Genomic DNA, 22,513 nt, shown 5'->3' on the forward strand with positions numbered 1-22,513 from the left:
GGAGCACAGCCCGCAAGCACCAGGTATGAAGGGTATGGGGTGGGAGAAGGCTGGTCCCCGCTGACGCTCAGCCCTTCCAGGTTATGGTTCCTGCAATGCTCGCCGGCTACATGTCCCTGAGAAGAGTCTCCGCGCGGTTGCTGAGCCGCAGGTCCGGCCTGCGCTTCCCGGGTGTTCCACGTACCTGGAGCTCGGCGGCCGCCCACACCGGTCAGTGCAGGGCTCTGGATGGGTGGGCAGGGAGACACAGGACACTTTCTCAGTGTGACGTTCTCGTCCTTTTTTTTTGCAGAGAAGACACAGATCCGACCGGCCAAATGTAAGGATCACCTACCCACCTATTCCCCGTCCAGCTGTTTCTCTGACCCATGCTAGTCCATGAATGCAAGGACTTCTGGGAAGGGAGGCTGGGCTATCCCCAGGGTCAGAAGTCTAAAGTAGAGGGTATTTGTTTCTACTCGGCTGGAGAGGGGTTGTGCTTTTCAAACTGTTTTGAAGCCAGAATTCACCTGGAGCGAGATGGGGGCGGGGGAGGGCAGGGAATGGGTACAGCTTAAAAATGAGAAAGAGGATACGGGGTTCTGGCTGACTCGACCCCCATACTCTACCCAGCCTCTCGCCCCGTGTTTGACTGGAAGGACCCACTCATACTGGAGGAGCAGCTGACTGCCGATGAGAAACTGATCAGGGACACCTTCCGTAACTACTGCCAGGAGCGGCTTATGTCTCGAATTCTGCTGGCCAATCGAAACGAAGGTGCCTTGGTGGAAGGGTGGGCGTGCTGGGTTTCAAGACCATACATGATTTGCATGTGCTGCAGTCCCTGGAGTCAGGGACTCCATGAGACTGAGACAGGGCCTGATTCTGACACCCATCTCTGCAGTTTTTCACAGGGACATTGTGCATGAGATGGGGGAGCTGGGCGTGTTGGGACCCACCATTAAAGGTAAGGACATTTCTGTGTATACTATGCAGCCTATACCCACCCACAACATCTTTTTTTTTTGTTTGTTTTTTTTGGGTTTTTTTTTTTTGGTTTTTCGAGACAGGGTTTCTCTGTGTAGCCCTGGCTGTCCTGGAACTCACTTTGTAGACCAGGTTGGCCTCGAACTCAGAAATCCACCTGCCTCTGCCTCCCGAGTGCTGGGATTAAAGGCCTGCGCCACCACGCCCGGCCCACCCACAACATCTTGAAGAACCATTCCTTTTCCTCAGCCACGCTTTTCATCTGTAAAATGGGCAATGGTTATCTCTCCTGAAAGCAGCTGTGGGTATGAGAGGAACAAAGTCCCAACCAGGGCAGCCCCCTGCCCACTTCCAGAAGGGCCATCTTATAGCTCTACTCAGTCCCAGGGCTGATCTTTGGCCTTTGGTCTACCTGCTCTTCTTTTGCACCAGGGTATGGCTGTGCTGGTGTGTCATCGGTGGCCTATGGGCTCCTGACCCGAGAGCTTGAGAGGGTGGACAGTGGCTACAGGTCGATGATGAGTGTTCAGTCCTCCCTTGTCATGCACCCCATCTATACCTATGGGAGCGAGGAGCAGCGACAGAAATATCTGCCCAGACTGGGTAAGCAGCTGTTGCCAAGTGGAGGAAAGTCAGACGTCAGTCTGGAATGCAGGTCCTGCCCGGTGTCCCTCCACAGCCTGCCTTCTTTCCTACAGACCACCTGTGTCCATGTCAGGTCCTAGGGCTCAGTTGTCTTCCTTGATCTCCTGCCAGCACTGTCGGTTCCCCCCTCCCCCCAACCCCCACCCCTTTGATTTTACCTCTGGTCACCATCATCTCCCCTTGGATTTGTTTTCTAGGCCTCTCACCCCTGTCCAAAGTTTAAAGTCTTAACTGCTAACCAGATCCACGAGGCTCATGAGCAGGCCCCTGGGACCTTTCCCCTACTTCTTTGGCTACTCAGATTTTATTTGTAGATATGGTCTCACTGTGTAGCCCTGTTTGGCTAGGAGCTTTGTAGACCAGTAGCATCAAACTCAAAGGTCTACATGCCTCGGTCCCCTGAGGAGGGACAGCTTGGATTAAAGGCATACACTATCATGCTTATCCTTCTGGCCACTATTCTGATTGCTCAGATACTAGGCATTCTCCAGTCACCTTGGTGACAACTGTTCCTCACACCCTCCTTCAAACTGGATGTGGTGGCATACCCCTCTAATCCCAGCAGTCTAGAGGCCAGCTTGGTCTCCGGTAGTGAGTTATAGGACAGCCAGGGGTACACAGTGAGACCACCTCAAAACAAACAAACAAGCCAGGTGCCACCATACCTTTAATCCCAGCACTTGGGAGGCAAAGGCAGGCAGATCTCTGAATACAAGGTCAGTCTGGTTTACAGAGTGAGTTCCAGGACAGCTAGAGCTAAGAAACCCTGCCTCAAAAAACAAACAAGGGCTGGAGAGATGGCTCAGTCATTGAGAACACTGACTGCTCTTCTAGAGGTCCTGAGTTCAATTTCCAGCAACCTCATGGTAGCTCACAAACTAATGGGATCCCATGTCCTCTTCTGGTGTGTCTGAAGACAGCTACAGTGTACTCATATAAATAACATAAATAAATAAATCTTAAAAAATAAACAAAAGCAAGTAACAAGAAAAAAAACCTCTCAAACTTCATACCTTCCTTCAGCTAAACCTCTTAGTGCCCTTCAAGATACTCTTGCCAACCCCTTTCTTTCTGGCATCCTTCACATTATGATAATTTGTTTATGGCCTGGACCATTTTCTCAGCAGCACACTGAGTGCCATGATGCAGGGTGTATCTGCCTTTTTTCAGGTCTGATTCAGTGAGAAGATAATTTATCAGGAGATAAATGAGACCCTCTCTTGTGCTTACAGCCAAGGGTGAACTTCTGGGCTGCTTTGGACTTACAGAGCCCAACCATGGGAGTGACCCAGGTGGCATGGAGACCAGAGCTCGCCACAATCCATCAAACCAGAGCTACACTCTCAGTGGGACCAAGACCTGGTGAGAGACCCAGGTAGACTGGTGGGTGAAAAGGTGTGTACATGGAAGCAGCAGCCAGATCTCTCCATAACTCTCTGGCCTCCAGGATCACCAACTCCCCTGTGGCTGACCTATTTATAGTGTGGGCTCGGTGTGAGGATAACTGTATTCGGGGCTTCATATTGGAGAAGGGTATGCGGGGCCTCTCAGCCCCTAGGATTGAAGGAAAGTTCTCCTTGCGGGCCTCAGCTACCGGTATGATCATCATGGACGGCGTGGAAGTGCCTGAGGAGAATGTGCTGCCTAATGTATCCAGCCTGGCGGTATGTGGTAGGCACCTGCTGGCTCACCTTTTCTATTGATTGATTGATTGTATATGAGTATACTATATCTGTATAGATAATCGTTAGCCTTCATCTAGTTGTTGGGAATTGAATTTAGGCGCTCTGCTCGATCCAGTCAACCCTGCTTGCTCCAGCAGGCCCCACTCACTCAGTCCCTGCTCACTCTGGTCCAAAGATTTATTTATTATTATAAATAAGTACACTGTAGCTGTCTTCAGACGCACCAGAAGAGGGCGTAGGATCTCATTACGAGTGGTTGTGGGCCACCATGTGGTTGCTGGGATTTGAACTCAGGACCTTCAGAAGAGCAGTCAGTGTTCTTTTTTTTTTTTTGGTTTTTCGAGACAGGGTTTCTCTGTATAGCCCTGGCTGTCCTGGAACTCACTTTGTAGACCAGGCTGGCCTCGAACTCAGAAATCCGCCTGCCTCTGCCTCCCAAGTGCTGGGATTAAAGGCGTGCGCCACCACCGCCCGGCTCAGTCAGTGTTCTTAACCACTGGGCCATCTTTCCAGCCCTTTCTCACCTTTTCAAGTGGAGAGCAAACATAGGCCTTGTGGTTATGGAGCATTGTGAAGTTAGTGATCCTCCCTGTTCACAGATGTGCTAAGTTCACCTTTCCAGTTACCACTTTGCTCATTATCTCTGCCCAAAATGCATCTTGGCCTTGGATCACTTACTACTCTGTATGCATGAGTAGCTTCCTCTCCTGCCAGCCTCTTAGATGTGAGCACTGAGGTCAGGCTCCATGTTGTATAGGACTACTTGCACATACAGAGTGGAAAACCACTGAACAAGGCTTGATGCACCCAAGTTTTGGGGCTTACACCCTGGGGAGGGGGGCGCTGTTAAATGGCTACAGATCCCTTTGGGACACTTGAGAGATGGATTTTCCTTCAGTTGGTTCTTCCCAGACCTTCAGTTGACTGAGACCTCTTGTCAATCTTATAGGGCCCTTTTGGCTGCCTTAACACTGCCCGCTATGGCATCACATGGGGTGTGTTGGGAGCTGCTGAGTTCTGTTTGCACACAGCCCGGCAGTATGCCCTGGACAGGTATGTGGGCTGCTATAACACCTGAGGGTGTGGAGGGTTTTGGGGTTCCCCAGCACCCACCAAGTTTAAGTTCTCTGCTGTGAGATGGCCCAGGACATCTTGAGCAGTTAAAATGTTGATGTGACAGCAGGGACTAGAAAGCCTCTTGAACTATGGGTCTTAACGTGACTTTGCCTATCCTAGGATCCAGTTTGGAGTCCCCTTGGCCAGGAACCAGCTGGTTCAGAAGAAGTTGGCAGACATGCTCACTGAGATCACGCTGGGACTCCATGCTTGTTTGCAACTTGGCCGTTTAAAGGATCAGGACAAGTATGGATTATATACTATGGCTGAATTCTAGGCCCTTTCTGAGATCCTTCCCAAATGGTGGCCCCAGGGACATAAGCTTCTCCCCACTTCCCCTTTGCTTTTTCAAGAGGTTTCCTCTATGTACCCTTGGCTGTCCTGGAACTCACTCTGTAGACAGGCTGGCCTTGTACCCCCAGAGATCTGCCTGCCTCTTCCTCCCGAGTGCTGGGGTTAAAGGCGTGTGCCACCACTGCTCAGTCTTCCCCTTGGTTTTGATGGGCTGGATCAGACACAGACTTGCCAGTTGGACGTGCTCTATCTTCTGGGTGTGGTCAGGACATGAGACCCAGTGTTTATAACATATGTGTTGTTCCCAGGGCTACCCCAGAAATGGTCTCCATGTTGAAGAGAAACAACTGTGGAAAAGCCCTGGACATTGCCCGCCAGGCACGAGACATCCTGGGAGGAAATGGGATTTCTGATGAGTACCATGTCATCCGGCATGCTATGAATCTGGAGGCAGTGAACACTTATGAAGGTCAGAGCTGGGCTCAGGGAGGAGAGTGTCATAGTGGCCTAGGGGAGGGAGACAGCACAGCTGAGTCCACCAGCTGTCACCAAGTGGCTTCAACTCTACCACTCTGTCATTGGAGGGCTAAAACATAAAGGAGGGCTGTGGGGATGGCTCAATGAGCCCATCAGTTGCCATAAAAGCAAGAGAACCAGTGTTTAAGTCCCCACAGCCTTTGTAAAAGCCAGCACAGTAACACGTGTCTGTAGCCCAGTGCTTCTAGGTAAAATGGGAAACTCAGGCACGAATCTTTAGAAGCTCTCAGACCAGCTGGCCTGGGTACAGAGTAGTCAATAACAACAACAATGTCCTCTGTCTTTAATGAGGACCAGGACCTGAGGCAGTACCCTGGCCTCCCCATGTGCACCTAAACTCACACACCTTTAATCAATATTAAAAGGGGGGGGGGGGATAGAATCCCCTGTGATGCATGCTAAGCAGGGGCACCAGCTTCACGGGCAGGGAATCTTCTAGACAGAAAAAGCAGAATATATGGGATATCTTCCCTGCCTGCCCCAATGACCGGATTTGAACCAAGGGAAAGCACCACAGCCTTCAGTGGTTATCTTAGACTACTGAATGAAACACTCCAGAAATAGTGAGAGGGAGGGGCGAGGTGAGATCCTACAATTTGACACGGATCAGATTTAGGCTTTTGGAAATAAGTGATAGTATTTGACTGTGTAAAAAGGAAACTATGGTTTTTGCTGCTGTCCCTGAAGGTGGGAAAGAGCAAAGGACCAGCCATGTTTTTGCATAGATGATCATCAGTCTTTCCAATTCTGGAATAAAGTATGACCAGGGTGAAATCAAAACATTTAATCAACTATAGATGTGGGTTGGGAGAATTTGTTAAGGCAAGGCTTATGGCAGGGTCAAACCTTGTCACACTATGGTAATTAACACAAAGAGCATTGGTGGCTTTATGTTGGGTTACAGAACTGTAAAAAACAATATCAGCATGCCTCAAGCAGCAGCCTCTGTGCCTTCTCACATTGAGATGGAAGCCTCTTAGCAGAAGTCAGCATTCACCATCTTTGTAATTCTGTTCTTCGCAAGTGGGAACCTAGGGCAGCATGAGGGATGACTTTAAAAGTAAGTTATGAGCTGAAGATTCCAAACCAACTCTAACATTCATCTCACACAGGTACACATGATATTCATGCTCTGATCCTTGGGAGAGCAATTACTGGGATTCAGGCATTCACAGTTGGCAAGTGAAACCACTTCAACAGAGAAATACTTTGCCCTGAGTCTGCTCAAGAAGAAATGTATGGACCCGACTTTTATGGTGGAAAGTGAGACACTGATTTGAGACTCAGGACATTTCTTTCTGGAAGACATTCAGATAAGAAGATGAAATTAATTCTCTGTATGGCCCTCAACCCTTTTTAACTGGATGAAATCAGCCTCCACCTACCCTGTTTTAAGTTTTTTGGAACTGGGTGAGACAAAGGGGAGTAACACAGGAGCCACTGAGATGGAGCAGACCTTGTGAGAAGGTGCAATGGACTTTACAGTATACCTTCTTGCCTCTATCCCGGGGCAGTGCCTTCTATGTGCAACACTGAGCAGATAAGAGATGAAAATAAAGAGCTTGTGCCTTACTCCTAGGACTGGACTAGGTCTACTGGTAACCATGGAGAGGTGGTTTGGGGAATTTCTCATAGGAGGGATAAACATGCCTGGGGGTTGTGCCATGCTGGAATAGCGCACAGAGTTTGAGCTAGACATTCTGACTGGCAGGGGACACTTTGTCCTTTCCCTCATGACACAGCTAACTACACAATAACAACATGGACAATACTTTGGCTTCTCAATCTAGACCATGTGACTAGGGACTCGCAACAAGGTGGCAGATCAAAGGCGTTTACAGGGACTGTAACCCTGTGGGCTGGAACTGGCAGTGTAGGGATTAGTAAAAGTTCCGTTTCCTACCCAGAGTTGGGGTGGGTATTGGTGACAGCACTTGTCTGGCATGTGCAAATCCATGTGCCCTGGATTTGATTTCCTACATCCTATTCATGTTTTACTTTCAGCTGAGAAAGACATTCCAGGTCTTTATCACAGGATACACCCCCACATTCTTACCTCAGACTGGACACATAGGTCCTTGTACACCGTTTCCACAGTTTGGCAGACTTGTTTAAGCTCCATTTCTAGATGGTTGATCTTTGCCATCTTCTGGGTAAATTCTTGTAGTCTTTCCTGAATGATTTTGCTGTGGTGGCTGTATACCTGGTACATCCTCTCCTCCAACTTTTCTGTCAGATCTGAGACCTTACAAAAAGTAATCAAGAACTACACTGACCATAGGCAAAATTTTGTTTATGTTACTTTTTTTAAGACACGGTTCTGGGGGCTGGAGAGATGGCTCAGCAGTTAAGAGTGTCGACTGCTCTTCTGAAGGTCGTGAGTTCAAATTCCACAACCACATGATGGCTCACAACCATCCGTAATGAGATCTAATGCCCTCTTCTGGGGTGTTTGAAGACAGCTACAGTGTACTTACATATAATAAATAAATCTTAAAAAAAAAAAAAAAAAAAGACACGGTTCTGCCATGTAGCCCAGGCTAGTCTTGAACTCATCAATCTTCCAGTGTCAGCCTCCTTAGTGTTGGGATTATATGTGCACAGGTGTACACCACCATTCCCAGTTCTTGTGTTTCAGATAATCAGTCTCATGTAGTTGGGACTAGCCTTGAAATAGCTATGTGGTTGAGGCTGATTTTGAACTCCTGACCCTAGTGCTACCTCCTAAATCCTGGGAATTATAGGAATATGCCACAATGCCCAGCTTCTTTATTAGAACAAGATAACATTGTATATGTTCGGTTGGTTCTTACTAAATCTAGGAATGATGGAAAGTAAATCTGTAGGAAGCCAGGTGTGGTGGTTACTCCTGTAAGTCTAGCACGTGGTAGTAGAGGCAGGAGAAAGTCTTCTGGGCTACGCATTGAGTTTCAAACCATTTAGAGTTATATAGCAAGACTCTGCCTCAGAAACCCCAAAATAAGTAAAATTTACAGAAAGACAGTCATTGGTTCTATGCAAATACTGCCTCATTTGATATGAGGGAACTGAGTACCACCTGTAAAAACAGGTGTCTGTGAGGTTCTGAAACTAATGCTCTTATTGGATACCAAGGGAAGACAATATGTATAAGTTAGAAATAGAAAAAGTCTGACTTTTCAGAGAATTAATTTCATCTTCTTATCTGAATGTCTTCCAGAAAGAAATGTCCTGAGTCTCAAATCAGTGTCTCACTTTCCACCATAAAAGTCGGGTCCATACATTTCTTCTTGAGCAGACTCAGGGCAAAGTATTTCTCTGTTGAAGTGGTTTCACTTGCCAACTGTGAATGCCTGAATCCCAGTAATTGCTCTCCCAAGACAAGTGCACTTTCAAGCAGCGCCAGGCAGAGTCACATTCAGGCAGTGCCCAGCTGCTGCATTCCAACAATCGTACCATCAGGCTTTGTGAGGCATGAGCCCCGTGTGTTGTAGGACCAGCCATCTCATCCCAGACCACAGCTACTTTCTGAAGACACATGGGAAAGATAAGGCAAGCCACAGCCATGCCTGTTGGAGAATCCTAGGTAGTCAGAAAGCTAAGGCAGGAACACTACAAGTTCAAGGCCTGGACTACGGTGTGAGTTCAAGGCAACTGGGCAAGTGAGACCCTGCTTCAAAATAAAAACAAGTCTGGGATATATATATATAGCCCAGTATTAAGAGTACTTATCTAGCATGCTGAAGACTCTTGAATTGAATAAATCTCTGTTCCTGAGCCTGGCTCCCTTATATTATTATTATTATTTTATTTTTTAAGATATGGGTGTTTTGCCTGCTTGTCTATATGTGTAACATGCATGCCTACTGATCATGGAGGTCAGAAGAGGGCATCTGATCTACAGGAGCTGGTGTTACAGGGAGTTGTAAGTTACCTAACATGGGTGTTAGGAGTCAAGCCCAGTCCTCTGGAAGTAAGTGCTCTTAACTGCTGAGCCATCAGGCCTCACTTTTTTTTTTTCTTCTTGAGATTCTCACTAGCTTAAAACTCACTATGTATACCAGGCTGGCCTTGAACTCAGAGATTTGCCTGCCTCTATTTCCCAAGTGCTGAGATTAAAGGTGGAGTTACCATATCTGGTTTAGCACGTTAAAAAAAAGTGTGTATGTGTGTTTAAATGGGTATCAAGCCAGTATCAGTTTTCTGGTTAGGCAAATGCCCTACCACTAAGCAACATTTTCATCCAAAATCATTCACTTATGAGCCTTAATTTTCTCACTTATAATATGGGCCAATCTAGTGACTCTTCTAGAGTAAAATGACAGCTATGTGCAAAGTGCCCGCCTAGCAGAGTGCCTGGAAGCTAACAGATACCAGGTCATAGGTTCTTCCTTCTTATAGCTTCCCTTCCCTCTGAGGGATTCATCACCTTCATCTTGAGGCTGTCCCTGAAGTTGGTCATAAGTGCATGGTCCTTCTGCCTGCTTTCATTGATGTTTTCAATCAGTTCCTGGGCTTTCTTCTTCAGGGTTTCAATGCTAGAGTCCAGAGAGGAGAAGGGTCCTGGCAGCTGGCAACTGGCACTAAGGTAGAGATATAAGGGTTAAACTCTGACTTCTGAAAGTACTGAAAGAGGGCTGGAGAGATAGCTCAGCAGCTGAGAGCAGTGACTGCTCTTCCGAATGGCCTGAGTTCAAATCCCAGCAACCACATGGTGGCTCACAACCATCTATAATGAGATCTGATGCCCTCTTCTGGAGTGTCTGAAAACAGCTACAGTGTACTTACATATAATAATAAACAAACAAACAAACAAACAAACAGCTACAGTGTACTTATATATAAGAAAGAAAGAAAGAAAGAAAGAAAGAAAGAAAGAAAAGAAAAGAAAAGAAAAGAAAAGAAAAGAAAAGAAAAGAAGAGAAAAGAAAAGAAGAGAAAAGAAAAGAAGAGAAAAGAAAAGACTGAAAGAATTATGTTCTCCAAAAAGTGGCTGATCTGAGTGGAGCTCAGTGGGAGAATATATGCTTACCACTGAGCATAGCATGCACACACACTCACACAGGGGCAGGGAAAATGTGACCTAAATAAGCTGTATGGTGTGTGTGAGGAAGGTGTAAGTAGATGGCTGCCTTTGTGGGTGACATGAAACAACTTTCCTAGTTCATTAAGGGTTGAGGCACAGGCCTCCCAACCCTTATATAACCTAGAGCTGGACCAGGGTGTAAGTCCAACATGCCTTCAGTTCCAGGACAAAATCTACGCAGCCCAAAGTCATTGTTTTGTGTGTTTATGTGTGTGTGTTTATACACACACACATAAACACATACCACTATACACATACACACACACATATAGCTCAGCAGCTGAGACCCCTGGCTTCTCTGAAATGAGCACTAAGGTAGTTTGAGTAAGAACACCCCCACTCCCCTATGGGGCTCATATGTTGACTACTTGGTTCCAGTTGGTAGGACTGTTTGGGAAGCATTAGGAAGTATTGTAGGGAATCTTGGAGTCAGCTCAATACACCAAAGTCTAAATTCTTAGCAGAAAGGAGATTTATTTCCCCAGAGGGCAGGGATAAGGGACAAAGGCAGAAGATAGAGGATGAGGGAAAAGGGGAAGGGAACAAAGGAGAGGGAGGAGAGCTGTTTATCCTGAAGTGGGACAAAAACTGCCTCTGGATAGAGAGAAGAGAGAGGTGGCCCATAGGAAAATGGCAGTTTATAAAAGCAAAATAGGAAACCCCATGTTAGGATGATGTGTTGATTGGGCATGTTAATTAGGGCAGCCAGAGGGGGCTTTTGACTGCTGGACTTCAGTACTTTGATAGCTGGTAGTCAGCCTCAGGAGGAGGAAGTGGCCAGATAACTGAAGAGACCTTGGTAGCTAGCTTTAAGAATGGAATCTAAGGGGGTTTAGCAAGGTGGAGGGAACTGGGGAGAAGAGCAAAGCCCTGTCAGAGCCATGTTTGTGAGCTGGCTAGAGTGCCTTCAGGTATGGCCTTGTTGGAGGAGGTGTGCCAATGGGGTTTTGAGGTTTCAAAAGACTGTCCCCATTCCCAGGATGCTCTCTGCATCCTGTTTGTACATCGAGATGTGAATTCAGATGCTGCTGAGAGCAATATGCCCGCCTGCCCTCTGCCATTTATAACTCCTGTGGATATACACTACCGTGTGCTTGTCACGTATGATCAGAAGCATCAAAGGAGTGTGCCCTTGTTGCCCCTGTATTCCAGCATGAGGTTGTCACTAGCCTATTTTTTTGTTGTTGGTTTTGAAACAGTACCTCATCCTTTAGCCCATGGCCGTTTTTTAAACTTAAGGCAATACTCCTGACTCAACCTTTCAAGTGCTGGGATTACAGACAAAAGCCACTATGCATTAGCTCCACTGTCAGTTGAATGAAGAATACAATGCTGATCTGTTATCCCACCTCCAGCTGCATACAACTTCATTTTCCTCCAATGCATTTACCATATTAGGACTGCTTTAGAAAGGCAGAAATTCTACAGCGAGGCCACCTATAGAAAGCATGGGAACTAGGAGGCCAACCCCTGAACATTTCTATAAAATGGCTTTTGGGGTGGAATGGATTTACAAAGGATCTTTGACCTCTGAGGCTGAAGTCAGTCATCTTTCCAAGTCTGACTGAGGTGGAGTTTCACTCAGATGCTATGTGTCTTAGATGCTTTAGGACAGTCATGCTCTCCTTGCATGTGCCTAGAGCTGGGGAACAGGCTCAAGATGCCTGGTCTTAGCTCCCCTGAACTTTGCTTCAAACTGGGATACTGCTTTCAAAGCTTGCTGGTGGCCACAGCTCCTCTTCCCTGACATACCCTCTTACAAAAACGACTCTGAAGCCGGGCGTGGTGGCGCACGCCTTTAATCCCAGCACTCGGGAGGCAGAGGCAGGCGGATTTCTGAGTTCGAGGCCAGCCTGGTCTACAAAGTGAGTGCCAGGACAGCCAGGGCTACACAGAAAAACCCTGTCTCGAAAAACCAAAAAAAAAGAAACCAACAAAACAAAACAAAACAAAAAAAAAACCACTCTGTCATTCCACAAATGCTTTTTCCATATTCCATCTGCCAGTTAGTTTTTGGTTTTTGTCAACTTGACACAGGCTAGGGTTGTCTAAGAAGAGGGAACCTCAATTGAGAAATGCCTCCACTAAATTGGCCTGTAAGCAAGTCTATGTGGGCCTTTCCTTGATTAATGATTGATGTGGGATGATTCAGGCACTGTAGGTGGTGCCATCTCTGATTTGGTCCTGGGTTGGCCCTGAGTTGTATAAGAAACTAGGGGCTGGAGAGATGGCTCAGCGGTTAAGAGCACTTCCAGAGGTCCTGAGTTCAATTCCTAGCAACTACAAGGTGGCTCACAACCATCTGTAATGGGATCCAATGCCCTCTTTTGGTGTGTCTGGAGACAACTACAGTGTACTCATATACATAAAATAAATCTTAAAAAAAAAAAAAAAAGAGCTGGGCGTGGTGGCACATGCCTTTAATCCCAGCACTTGGGAGGCAGAGGCAGGTGGATTTCTGAGTTCGAGGCCAGCCTGGTCTACAGAGTGAGTTCCAGGACAGCCAAGGCTACACAGAGAAACCCTGTCTCGAAAAAAAAAACAAAACAAAACATGGAGAACAAGCAGTGTTCCCCATAACCTCTGTTTCAGTTCCTGTTTCCAGGTTCCTGACCTGCTTGAATCCATCCATTCTCTTTCTTTTCTTTTCTTTCTCTTTCTTTCTCTTTCTTTCTTTCTTTCTTTCTTTCTTTCTTTCTTTCTTTCTTTCTTTCCTTCCTTCCTTCCTTCCTTCCTTCCTTCCTTCCTTCCTTCCTTCCTTTCCTTCCTTCCTTCCTTCCTTCCTTCCTTCCTTTCTTTCTTTACCATGTGGATTCTAGGTATCAAACTCAAGTCACCAAACTCAAGAGGCAAGTACCTTGCCCCCATGAGCATATCACCGACTCTGTTGTCTTCTAACTCCTATTGTTCCCACCTATGCCTTCAGGCCCTTCCACAGTTCAGGCTACAGTTTTCCAAGGGCATTCCTGTAGTGTGGGGTGCCAGGGCAGTGTCTTTCCCACCTAAGTCCTGAATCCTCTAGAACATCATTTCTCAACCTGTGGGTTACCACCCCTTTAGGGGTCAAACAACCCTTTCACAGGTATTGCCTAAGACCATCATAAAACACAGATATTTACACTACAATTCATAACAGTAGCAAAGCTACAGTTATGAAGTAGTAACAAAAATAATTTTATGGTTTGGGGCCACCATAACACAAGAAACTACATTAAAGGGTCACAGCACTAGAAATGTTGAGACATGTTCTAGAAAGTGCTCCTGGCAGTCTTAGTACACACATCAATTACAGTGTCATTGTCTTTGTCTATGCCCTAGCCAAGTCTAGATTCCAGGAGGGCTGGGACCTTGTAGAAGTCATCTTCCCCATCTCTGTGTGGGAGAAGCAATAAATGTGCAGCCAATAAATTAATGATCCTTTTTTTCCTTTGAGACAGGGTTTCAATGTGTATACCTTCTGCCCTGGAACTCAGAGATCTGCCTCCCTCTGACTTCCAAGTGCTGGGATCAAAGGCACTCACCACCACTGCCTGAATAAATAAATTTAGTGACTTTTTTTTGTTTTGGTTTTTTGTTTGTTTTTTTCTTTTGTTTTGTTTTTCGAGACAGGGTTTCTCTGTGTAGCCCTGGCTGTCCTGGAACTCACTCTGTAGACCAGGCTGGCCTTGAACTTAGAAATCCACCTGCCTCTGCCTCCCAAAAATTTAGTGACTCTTAAACTGGCTGTGATGGAAATTTAATCCCACACTTGGAAGAAAGGTAGGCAGATCTCGCCTAGTTCGAGGGTAAGCTGTTATATGTAGAGATTCTGCCTCAAAACAAACACAAAATTATGATTCTTGAGGGCTTTCACTACCATTCATACTTTGACCCAAAATGTATTCCCATTCCATGACCTTCTTCAAATCTTTCAACAAGGTGTCTTTTTCTAGAGCTCTCAGCAAGACTATCCCAAAAGCATTCAAGCTCCACTTTTGCATACCAATTACCATCTTTCTTCTTCCCCCTACATAAGATCCCATCCTCCCTCCTCTTAGTAAATGATACATAAAACCACCTGATCCCTGCACTAGAAACTTAGCAGTCAGCTTCTCTGGCCCTTCATATCCTGGCTTGAATCTTCCAGTTTCTACCTTTCAAATTTTCCCCCCACACTCTATTATTCTTTGTACATCTCTCAGTTCTCACCTGGACCCCTGTGACCTTCCAACCCAAAATCTGATCTCCTAATCCTGTGTGATAGTCTAAGAAAGACCTCTCCCCCTCAAAAAACCAAAAAAGAAAAAAAAAAAATGGTGCCACAGGGTCAAAACTAAATTCCTTGTACAGCAGACAAGACTTTCCAGGGCCTGGCCTGAACCCTTTCCAGTCTGTTTAGTTTTCAAGGCAGGGGTGGGCCCCAGGCTCTGTACATACAAGATAACTGCTCTACCACTGAGCCATACCTTCTACCCCAGCAATCTGGTCCTTCAACAAAAAAATTTCCCCAAATCCATCAGCCTTTATCCAGAACCACTTTCCCTTTCCCTTTCTGCCTCTCCCCTCCTCTTTTTGGTCATGACTCTGCCTTACTTTATGCTTTTGGTGTGCATGTGCTCAGGTAGAGATGGCAATTCTCTTCTGTACTGTCCAGCCCCTCAAAGGCTTCCCTCTGTGCTATAAGTGTTCTGCTGACAAGCTACTCTAGGATCTCTGCTCTCATGCCTTTTTTGCACCCAGCTTGCCTTGTCTCAACTCTCCCGGACCAAAGTTTAGGATTTTGAAATTAGGTGCCGGACGTGGTGGCGCACGCCTTTAATCCCAGCACTTGGGAGGCAGAGGCAGGCGGATTTCTGAGTTCAAGGCCAGCCTGGTCTACAAAGTGAGTTCCAGGATAGCCGGGGCTTTACAGAGAACCCCTGTCTCGAAAAACAAAACAAAAAAACAAAAAAAAAAAAAAAAAGAAAAAGAAATTAGGCTCAATCTTCCCAGGTCTGTCTGTCTGTCTGTCTTTCTTTCTTTTATTTTCAAGACAGGGTTTCTGTGTGTAGCCCTGGCTGTCCTGGAACTCACTCTGTAGACCAAGCTGGCCTTGAACTCAGAAACCCACCTGCCTCTGCCTCTGCCTCCCAAGTGCTGCCCGGCACCAGGTATTTCTTTTTGTGTATTTCTTTGCAACCTGACTTAACTTCTAATGGCTCCAAGATGTTCTCCTTCAGTGCTCAAGAGATGAGAGGACAGATTTTTTAATGGCAACTACAGAAATAGTGAGAAAGGGGGCTGGTGAGATGGCTCAGTGGGTAGGAGCACCCGACTGCTCTTCCGAAGGTCCAGAGTTCAAATCCCAGCAACCACATGGTGGCTCACAACCATCCGCAACGAGATCTGGCGCCCTCTTCTGGAGTGTCTGAAGACAGCTACAGTGTACTTAAATATAATAAATAAATAAATCTTTAAAAAAAAAAAATAGTGAGAAAAAAAATCACTTGAATTTGGCATCAGATGTCTACTGGGAGCTTTTTTATTTTTGCAAACCCATCTTTTGTGGATTTTAGCTTTGCCATTTCATTTTTCTTAATACTCAGCAGCTGCATATTAATCAAGATGCTAATGAATCATTGGGTTCCCTGGGTCTGCACTCACCAATTAGCTTTAATAAACAAAATGTGCGGTGTCCTCTCTGCAGGCTTCTTCAGTTCCTGGGCTGACTTCTGTGGCAGAACCCTGGACTGAGGCCAGGTAATGGAAGAGAGCACATTAACAGTTGCCTAGTGTGCTTGGCCTGAGTGGGGCTTGGGATGTGAGGCCTGTAAGCATATCAATGCACCCATCTATTATGTCTGTCCTTCTAAGAAGCCCCTGATCAGTTCCAAGAATTAGAAGAGTTCCCAAGCAGGGCCTAAGTTGGCAGGGGGCCCAGGAAATGGGTCTAAGCAAAGAGACCATCTGTTCACTCCAGGTAAAGCTATGATTGGCAGTCATATGGGCCAGAGCTACTCACTGATGGGGCCTTCCTTCCATGGCCACTCACAGATAACACAAGTAAATAAGCTACCAGCTACTTATGACCATCTCAGGGGGCATGCCCAGGAGAGGGACCCACAGAATCTGGCACTCAGGCAAAGTGATGTTTTGCTGAAGTTGTGCCAGACAGGGGGAAGATTGGAGTGGATGGTGATGAGTTCGTTCCTCACCCACCTCCCCTTCAGCAATGTGTTAATATTTCAATCATGCTCCCGAGTGCTGGCTGCTGGATCCGCTAACTGGTCCCTGTGATGATTTTCAACCATCTGGTTTTTGGCTCTGGTAAAAAAATCTTTCAAGTCTGTAAATGCTTTCTTTGCCTGTTTCTCTTCACCACAGAGATTCTGGTCTAAGCATGCTAATGTTTGCAGAACATTTATCAAATGAATGTTTCATTCATATCTGCCAATTTTCTTGTCTCTAATAGCACAGGTGTAGAAAGCCCTTCAGTCTGTTTTCCTACTGAGAAATGGGAGTGAAGTGGGGGAATCTGATCTTCTCTGGAGCCTTTTACTCTGGCCTCAAGTAAGCTCATTCATTCAGTCTACAACTGTCATAACAGCATCCTAATAGTCCCTTGTATCACACCACTTTAAGGTGGTGAGGGAGGTTGTAAAGTGGAACTTACACTCTTACCTCTGCCCTAGAAGCCTGCACCTGTGAGAAACCACAACAAGCAGAAAGCAGAGGTGTCCTGGTAAGCACTGAGCTACTTATTACTGGCCTTCTGAGGGATGGGGAAAGCCAGCCATGATTTATAGTTTGTCAAGTGCCAATGTGCATATATTCCCACTATAGCAATATAAAGCTTCTAACATAAACTTGCCAACTTAGGAAGGAATATATAGAATCAGCGCTTGAGCCAGGCAGTGGTGACACACACCTTTAACCACAGCACTCAGGAGGCAACGGTAGAAGAATCTATTGAGTTTAAGGTTAACCTGGTCTACAGCATGAGTTCCAGAACTGACAGGGATACACAGAGAAACCCTGTCTCAAAGAACAAAACAAAACAAACAAAAGAACCAGCTCTTGCCAGCAGGAGCCAGCTCTAGTATATAATGGATGGGGATACTCTCCTTTCTGCCATTTCCCCTATGGGCCTTTTCCCAATCTGTCTTACTAAATGGCACCCCATTCAGAAGCCCAACTTAATCCATCTCTCTTTACACTCACTTCAAAACACTCTCTACATAGCCAGAGCCTTTGTTTCTTTTTTATTGCTTTTTTTGTTTTGTTTTATTTTTTTCGAGACAGAGTTTCTCTGTATAGCCCTGGCTGTCCTGGAACTCACTCTGTAGACCAGGCTGGCCTCCAACTCAGAAATCTGCCTGCCTCTGCCTCCCGAGTGCTGGGATTAAATGTGCGCCACCACGCCCAGCCCTTTTTTTTTTTTTTTTTTGAGACAGTCTATATAGTATCAGCTGCCCCATAACTTACCATATCAACCAGCCTTGAACCCACAGAGATCTTGCTTGCCTCTTTGTCCCAAGTGCTGAGATTAGAGCTGTGCACCATACCTAGCCAGTAGCCTTTTTTTTTTATTAGGTTTTTAACAAGAACCTAATAAGTATGTCACATCTCTGGCCCAGCAGTTCCCACTAAGTATAATCTCCTTTCTTCTAGAGCCTATTAAGATACCTAAATCTGTGGATACTCATCATCTATACACCTTCTGTAAAATGGTGTAACATTTGCACAGAACCTATACATACCCTTCTGTAGACTTCTATCATATCTAATGACTTATACGATACCTGATGCAAGCCTGGAGTGGTGGTACACACCCGCAATCCCAGAACCCGGGAGGTGTAAGCAGCAGCATTAACTTAGGACAATTTCAGCTATGTATCAAGTTCAAGGCTAGCCTGGACTACATGAGAAACTATTTTATAAGAATAAACAAAAACAAAGCCCAACACTGGGCCAGCGAGATGGCCATATAGGTAAAAGGTACTCCTATGCAAGCCTGAAGACCTGAATTCAATCCCAGGAACCCAGGTAAAGACGGAAGAAAAGAACCGTGCTAAATATGTCATGTAGACTGGGCAACTTGAATATACAGGAGACAACATATGCTACATCCCCACAAAAACTTGCATATGGATGTTCATAGCACTGTTACATATAATAGTCAAATGTCAATTTGTCTGTTGATAACAAAATATGATAGATTTATAATATGAAAGTCTAGCTACAAAAAAGACTTAAGTTCTGACAAAGGCTATGGTATAAATGGCATAACAAGTGAAGAAAGCTAGACACAAAGAAGCACATGCGAGGCCTGGCAATGGTGGCACCTGCCTTTAATCCCAGCACTCGGGAGGCAGCTGAGTCCGAGGTCAGATCTACAGTGAGTTCCAAGAGAACCAGTGCTATACAGAAAAATCCTGTCTCGAAAAACCAAAAACCAAAAAAAAGCGCACATGACATATGACTACATGCACATGAAATACCCAGAATAGACAAATGTATGGAAACAAAGTAGATTAATGGATACAGGGTATGAGGAAGAAGCAAGGACTAGGAGTTACAGCTAGGAGGCATGACATCTTTTTCTGGAATGAGAAAAGATTCTGAAGTTCGATAGTGATGTTTGTATGGCTCTGTGAATATACTAAAAGCTATTAAATCACACACTTCTAAAGGTGAGTTGCATGGCATGTCACAGAATGAGCATCCTTAATTCTAAATTCCAAAATCCAGGACCGGGTAGTATATACCTTTAATCTCAGCACTGAGGAGGAAGAGGCAGGCTGATCTCTGCATTCAAGACCAACCTGGTCTGCATAGTGAGTTCTAGGACACCAGGGTTACATGAGGCTTTGCCTATTAAATAAATAAATAATCCCCCAAATCTAAACCATGATACTCAGAAGGTTTCTGATAAGCAGCATGGCACATGCCTATCTATAATCTTAGCACTTGGGAGGCTGATGCAGAAGGACCTTGAGTTCTTGGACAGTCTGAACTGATACAAGACTCTGATGAAATAAGTCCTGAGTGACTGTACCTTGTTGACATGAACACAACCATTTCAAGAACTTCAATGCTTCAGATTCCTGGGAATGGCAAAGCCTTCCCGTGGTATGTGTTCAGATGTTGACAGTGTGTATAAAATGTATGGACCACTTCTTTTCCTCCTGAATATTTACAGCCTGAGACTGCTCCCCGACAGAGACTTCCTACTGAAATTAGCTAAACCTGCTTCCTCATTCAACTGTATACAATAAGCCTGCTATCTCAGGCTTAAATTGGCTAAAAAACCAATTATAAATGAACCAAGTTTCAGGACTGCGGCTGGTGTGCCTCCAGCAGGGCACATGGCCCACTCAATCCCGTGTGGTTTTTTGTACAGGTGCCTGTCCTTTCTTTATTCCTTTGTCAGACCAGTCAAGGTCAAATCCAAACACATGCGGTTTCAGCAACTGAGAATGTACATTCAGTGACAGGGTGCTCATCTACCACGCATACATAGCACGCTGGGTTCCATCCTCTATACAGCAAAAAAACAAGAGAGCAAACAAAGGAGAAAATGCAGAGTGGATCACATATCTAAACAATAAATGAAAAATCACAAAATTAGAATATTGGAGAAAATCTAAGTGACTTTGATTTTGGTGTCTTTTGAGTGCCTCACTCACCATGCTGGGATCAAAGGTTTATGCCACCAAGCCTGGCTGTTGATGTCTTATTTTTTTGGTTTTGGTTTTTCAAGACAGTGTTTCTTAGTGTAGCCCTGGCTGCCTGGCTGCCTTGGAACTTACTTTGTAGACCAGGCTGGCCTTGAGCTCAGAGCCCTGCCTTCCTCTCAGCCTCTGTAGTGCATAAATAAAAGGCACGTGCCACTATGCCCAGCTTTTTTTCACCCCTTTTCTGTTGATGTCTTAAATAAAACACACACACATAAATCCACAAAAGAATTGAGAAACTAGCCGGGCAGCAGTGGCGCACACCTTTAATCCCAGCACTCGGGAGGCAGAAGCAGGCGGGTTTCTGAGTTCGAGGCCAGCCTGGTCTACATAGTGAGTTCCAGGACAGCCAGAGCCACAGAGAGGAAACCCTGTCTCAAAACAAAACAAAACAAAACAAAGCAAAACAAAAACAAAAACCAAGAGAATATGAGTCTAAACACGAGGATGCTATGCATCCTGAAATTAAACCTTGTGGATATCAAAAGGAGACTGCCAGTAGCCAGAACCACTGTGGGCACCTGTTGTTAGCATTTCCTGTAGGCTCCGCCCAAGAGTTACCTAGCAACAGCCAGGTAAGAACCTGGCTCACAGGTAAGGACTATTTGGCTCCTGTGTCTGTCTCCCCTCCCCTCCCCTCCTCTCTCTCCATCTTCCCTCCCTCTCCCTCTCTTTTCTCTCTCTTCATCTTTCCATTTCCTCCCTCTTTCGCTCTCGCTCTCTGTTTTCCTCCACCTCTCCCTTCTCGCCAGTAAACTTCCTCTATATGAGGTCTGTCTCATGGCTATCCTCATCAGGACACCTAAGCAGGCCCGCTACGGTGCTCCACTTGTCCGCTGCGGCTTCATAAAACACCAACCTGGAAGGTGTTAAATCACCCGTGGACCAAGGCCCGGGCAGACCTCGTGGAATGACCTACGTGACCAAGGCGGGGCCCCGGGTCCCGGAAGGGGAGCTGGGCCTGTCACTCCTCACCTCGGGGCCACTGAGCCGGGCGTCTCCTCGTGGTTCTCACTCTGCGGATGCTCTCCGCTCTCCACAATCGCCGGCGGCTCCTGGTCCTTTAACTCCACGGGAGGCACGGCCACCTGCGAGCGAGCGCAGCCTGCTCTGAGAGGCGGGGTGGGGAAGCTCAAAAGGGACGCGCTAGCCGGGAGGCCCGGGGGTCAGGACCCTCGGGGCCGCAATGGGGGGCGCGCTAACACCTTCCCGCGGGAATAGTTAAAAGGAGGCCGAGTGTGGCACACGCCTCGAACCCCTCCTCAGCCTCGGGAGGCGGAGGCAGGCAACCGCTGCGGGTTCGAGGCCCGGCCTGGTCTACCCCGTGCGCTGTCTTCGCCCAGCTCCTGAAGCGCACCGCACCTCCTCACGGCCTCGTCCACCAGGCCCCACCGTCTCGTTAGTCAGGAAACCTCGCGTCTCCCGGCAAGAGGCGGCTCCAACCGCGGGGAACAGGGCCCGGGTGCGAATGTGTGGAGGAAGTCTCCGTTCCCCGCGGCCCTAAGCCCCGACCGTCGCCCGTCGCCCTCCGTCCGCACACGGGAAACCGCACCTCACTCACTCCGCGGCGCTCCATTCCGTCTTTTCCCGCCTCAGCGCCCTCTGCGCACGCCACGCCCCCCGCACGCCACGCCCCGGGCACGTGCTGAATGAAACGCGCCCTGGCCCGGCCCCGCCCCCCCACAGGCGGCGAACTCGAAGGCCCTCCGAACTGGCTCTGCCTTTTGGGCTATGCTGGTGCTGCGCGCGGTGACAGACGGATTTGTGTTGTATGGACCAGTGGGCGTCTGAGCTCATAATGCGCAGGTGCGGGACTCGGGGTCACCTGTGGCCCTCAGAGTTTGAGGAATTCACATTGCGTTAGAGTTCTGCCCCTTCGAGCTACAGTTTGTGCGGAGACGGTATCTTTTTAAGATAGGGTTTCTCTGTGTTTCCCTGACTGTCCTAGAACTAGCTCTGTACATCACACTGGCCTCAAACTCACACTCTCCTGCCTCTGCGTCTAGAGTGCTGGGTTCAAAAGTATGCGCCACTAGTGCCCGGATCAAATTCTTTTGGAACAGGGTTCCACTATGTCCCAGCCTAGGACTCTGTAAACCAGGCTGACCTAGAACTCTCAGAGATCAGCTTGCCTCTCTGCCTTGGAATTGAAGGCAGGCACCACCTAGGAACAACCTTCATTTTTAAGTTTTATTTACATGTTATATATGATTTAAACTACTTTTGGGCACCTTCCAGCTAAGGCCAGAAGAGGGCATCAGATCCCCTAGTTATAAGCCTCCTGGCATGGGTGTTGAAAATCGAATTCCTGTTCCCTACTGCTCTTCATCGATGAGCTGAGTTTTATTTTTGTTTTATGTTTGACCTATTTTGTGCATGCCTATGTGCCATCCACTCCGGGAGTGTGGAAGTCAGAGGACAGCCTGAACGAGTCCACTATCTCCTTCCACCTTGTGGGTCATGGAGATGGAACTCAGGTCATCAGACTAGGCAAGCACCTGTACCCACTG

The 22,513-nt window shown here is 46.8% G+C and overlaps 2 protein-coding genes across 3 annotated transcripts; one reads left to right on the top strand and one right to left on the bottom strand.

Annotated features, from left to right (window-relative positions):
- Positions 1 to 83: 83 nt before the first annotated feature.
- Positions 84 to 6,815, top strand: Gcdh (glutaryl-CoA dehydrogenase). The gene is made up of 11 exons (XM_021169498.2): positions 84 to 210; positions 293 to 319; positions 613 to 756; positions 884 to 946; positions 1,399 to 1,569; positions 2,844 to 2,973; positions 3,059 to 3,275; positions 4,246 to 4,349; positions 4,533 to 4,658; positions 5,015 to 5,175; positions 6,356 to 6,815. The coding sequence occupies exons 1-11, from the start codon at positions 84 to 86 to the stop codon at positions 6,427 to 6,429; spliced, it is 1,344 nt and encodes a 447-aa protein (XP_021025157.1). The 3' UTR covers positions 6,430 to 6,815.
- Syce2 (synaptonemal complex central element protein 2) lies at positions 6,057 to 21,616 on the bottom strand. Of its 2 annotated transcripts, none has more exons than XM_021169500.3 (5): positions 21,556 to 21,616; positions 20,979 to 21,113; positions 9,652 to 9,805; positions 7,300 to 7,488; positions 6,057 to 6,274 (listed from the first exon to the last, which is right to left on the bottom strand). In XM_021169500.3, the coding sequence occupies exons 3-5, from the start codon at positions 9,682 to 9,684 to the stop codon at positions 6,230 to 6,232; spliced, it is 267 nt and encodes an 88-aa protein (XP_021025159.1). In that variant the 5' UTR covers positions 9,685 to 9,805; positions 20,979 to 21,113; positions 21,556 to 21,616; the 3' UTR covers positions 6,057 to 6,229. The 2 variants fall into 2 exon arrangements, with proteins under 2 accessions (XP_021025159.1, XP_021025158.1); XM_021169499.3 differs by having other exon boundaries at positions 20,979 to 21,091; positions 21,556 to 21,607.
- Between the last annotated feature and the right edge of the window lie 897 nt (positions 21,617 to 22,513).

The sequence above is a fragment of the Mus caroli genome, unplaced genomic scaffold (assembly GCF_978045245.1).
Source record: "Mus caroli unplaced genomic scaffold, Mus_caroli_1 scaffold_10, whole genome shotgun sequence".
NCBI lineage: Eukaryota > Metazoa > Chordata > Mammalia > Rodentia > Muridae > Mus > Mus caroli.

Excerpts from the sequence above, each read along its gene's own strand:
- Gcdh (XM_021169498.2), top strand. The coding sequence starts at position 84 with ATGGTTCCTGCAATGCTCGCCGGCTACATGTCCCTGAGAAGAGTCTCC. Across the intron at positions 211-292 it reads CTCGGCGGCCGCCCACACCG|AGAAGACACAGATCCGACCG; the intron begins GTCAGTGCAGGG and ends TTTTTTTTGCAG. Across the intron at positions 4,350-4,532 it reads CGGCAGTATGCCCTGGACAG|GATCCAGTTTGGAGTCCCCT; the intron begins GTATGTGGGCTG and ends TGCCTATCCTAG.
- Syce2 (XM_021169499.3), bottom strand. The coding sequence starts at position 21,579 with ATGGAGCGCCGCGGAGTGAGTGAG. Across the intron at positions 9,806-20,978 it reads CCCGGCTCAGTGGCCCCGAG|TGCCAGTTGCCAGCTGCCAG; the intron begins GTGAGGAGTGAC and ends TCTCTACCTTAG. Across the intron at positions 7,489-9,651 it reads GGGACAGCCTCAAGATGAAG|GTCTCAGATCTGACAGAAAA; the intron begins GTGATGAATCCC and ends ACTTTTTGTAAG.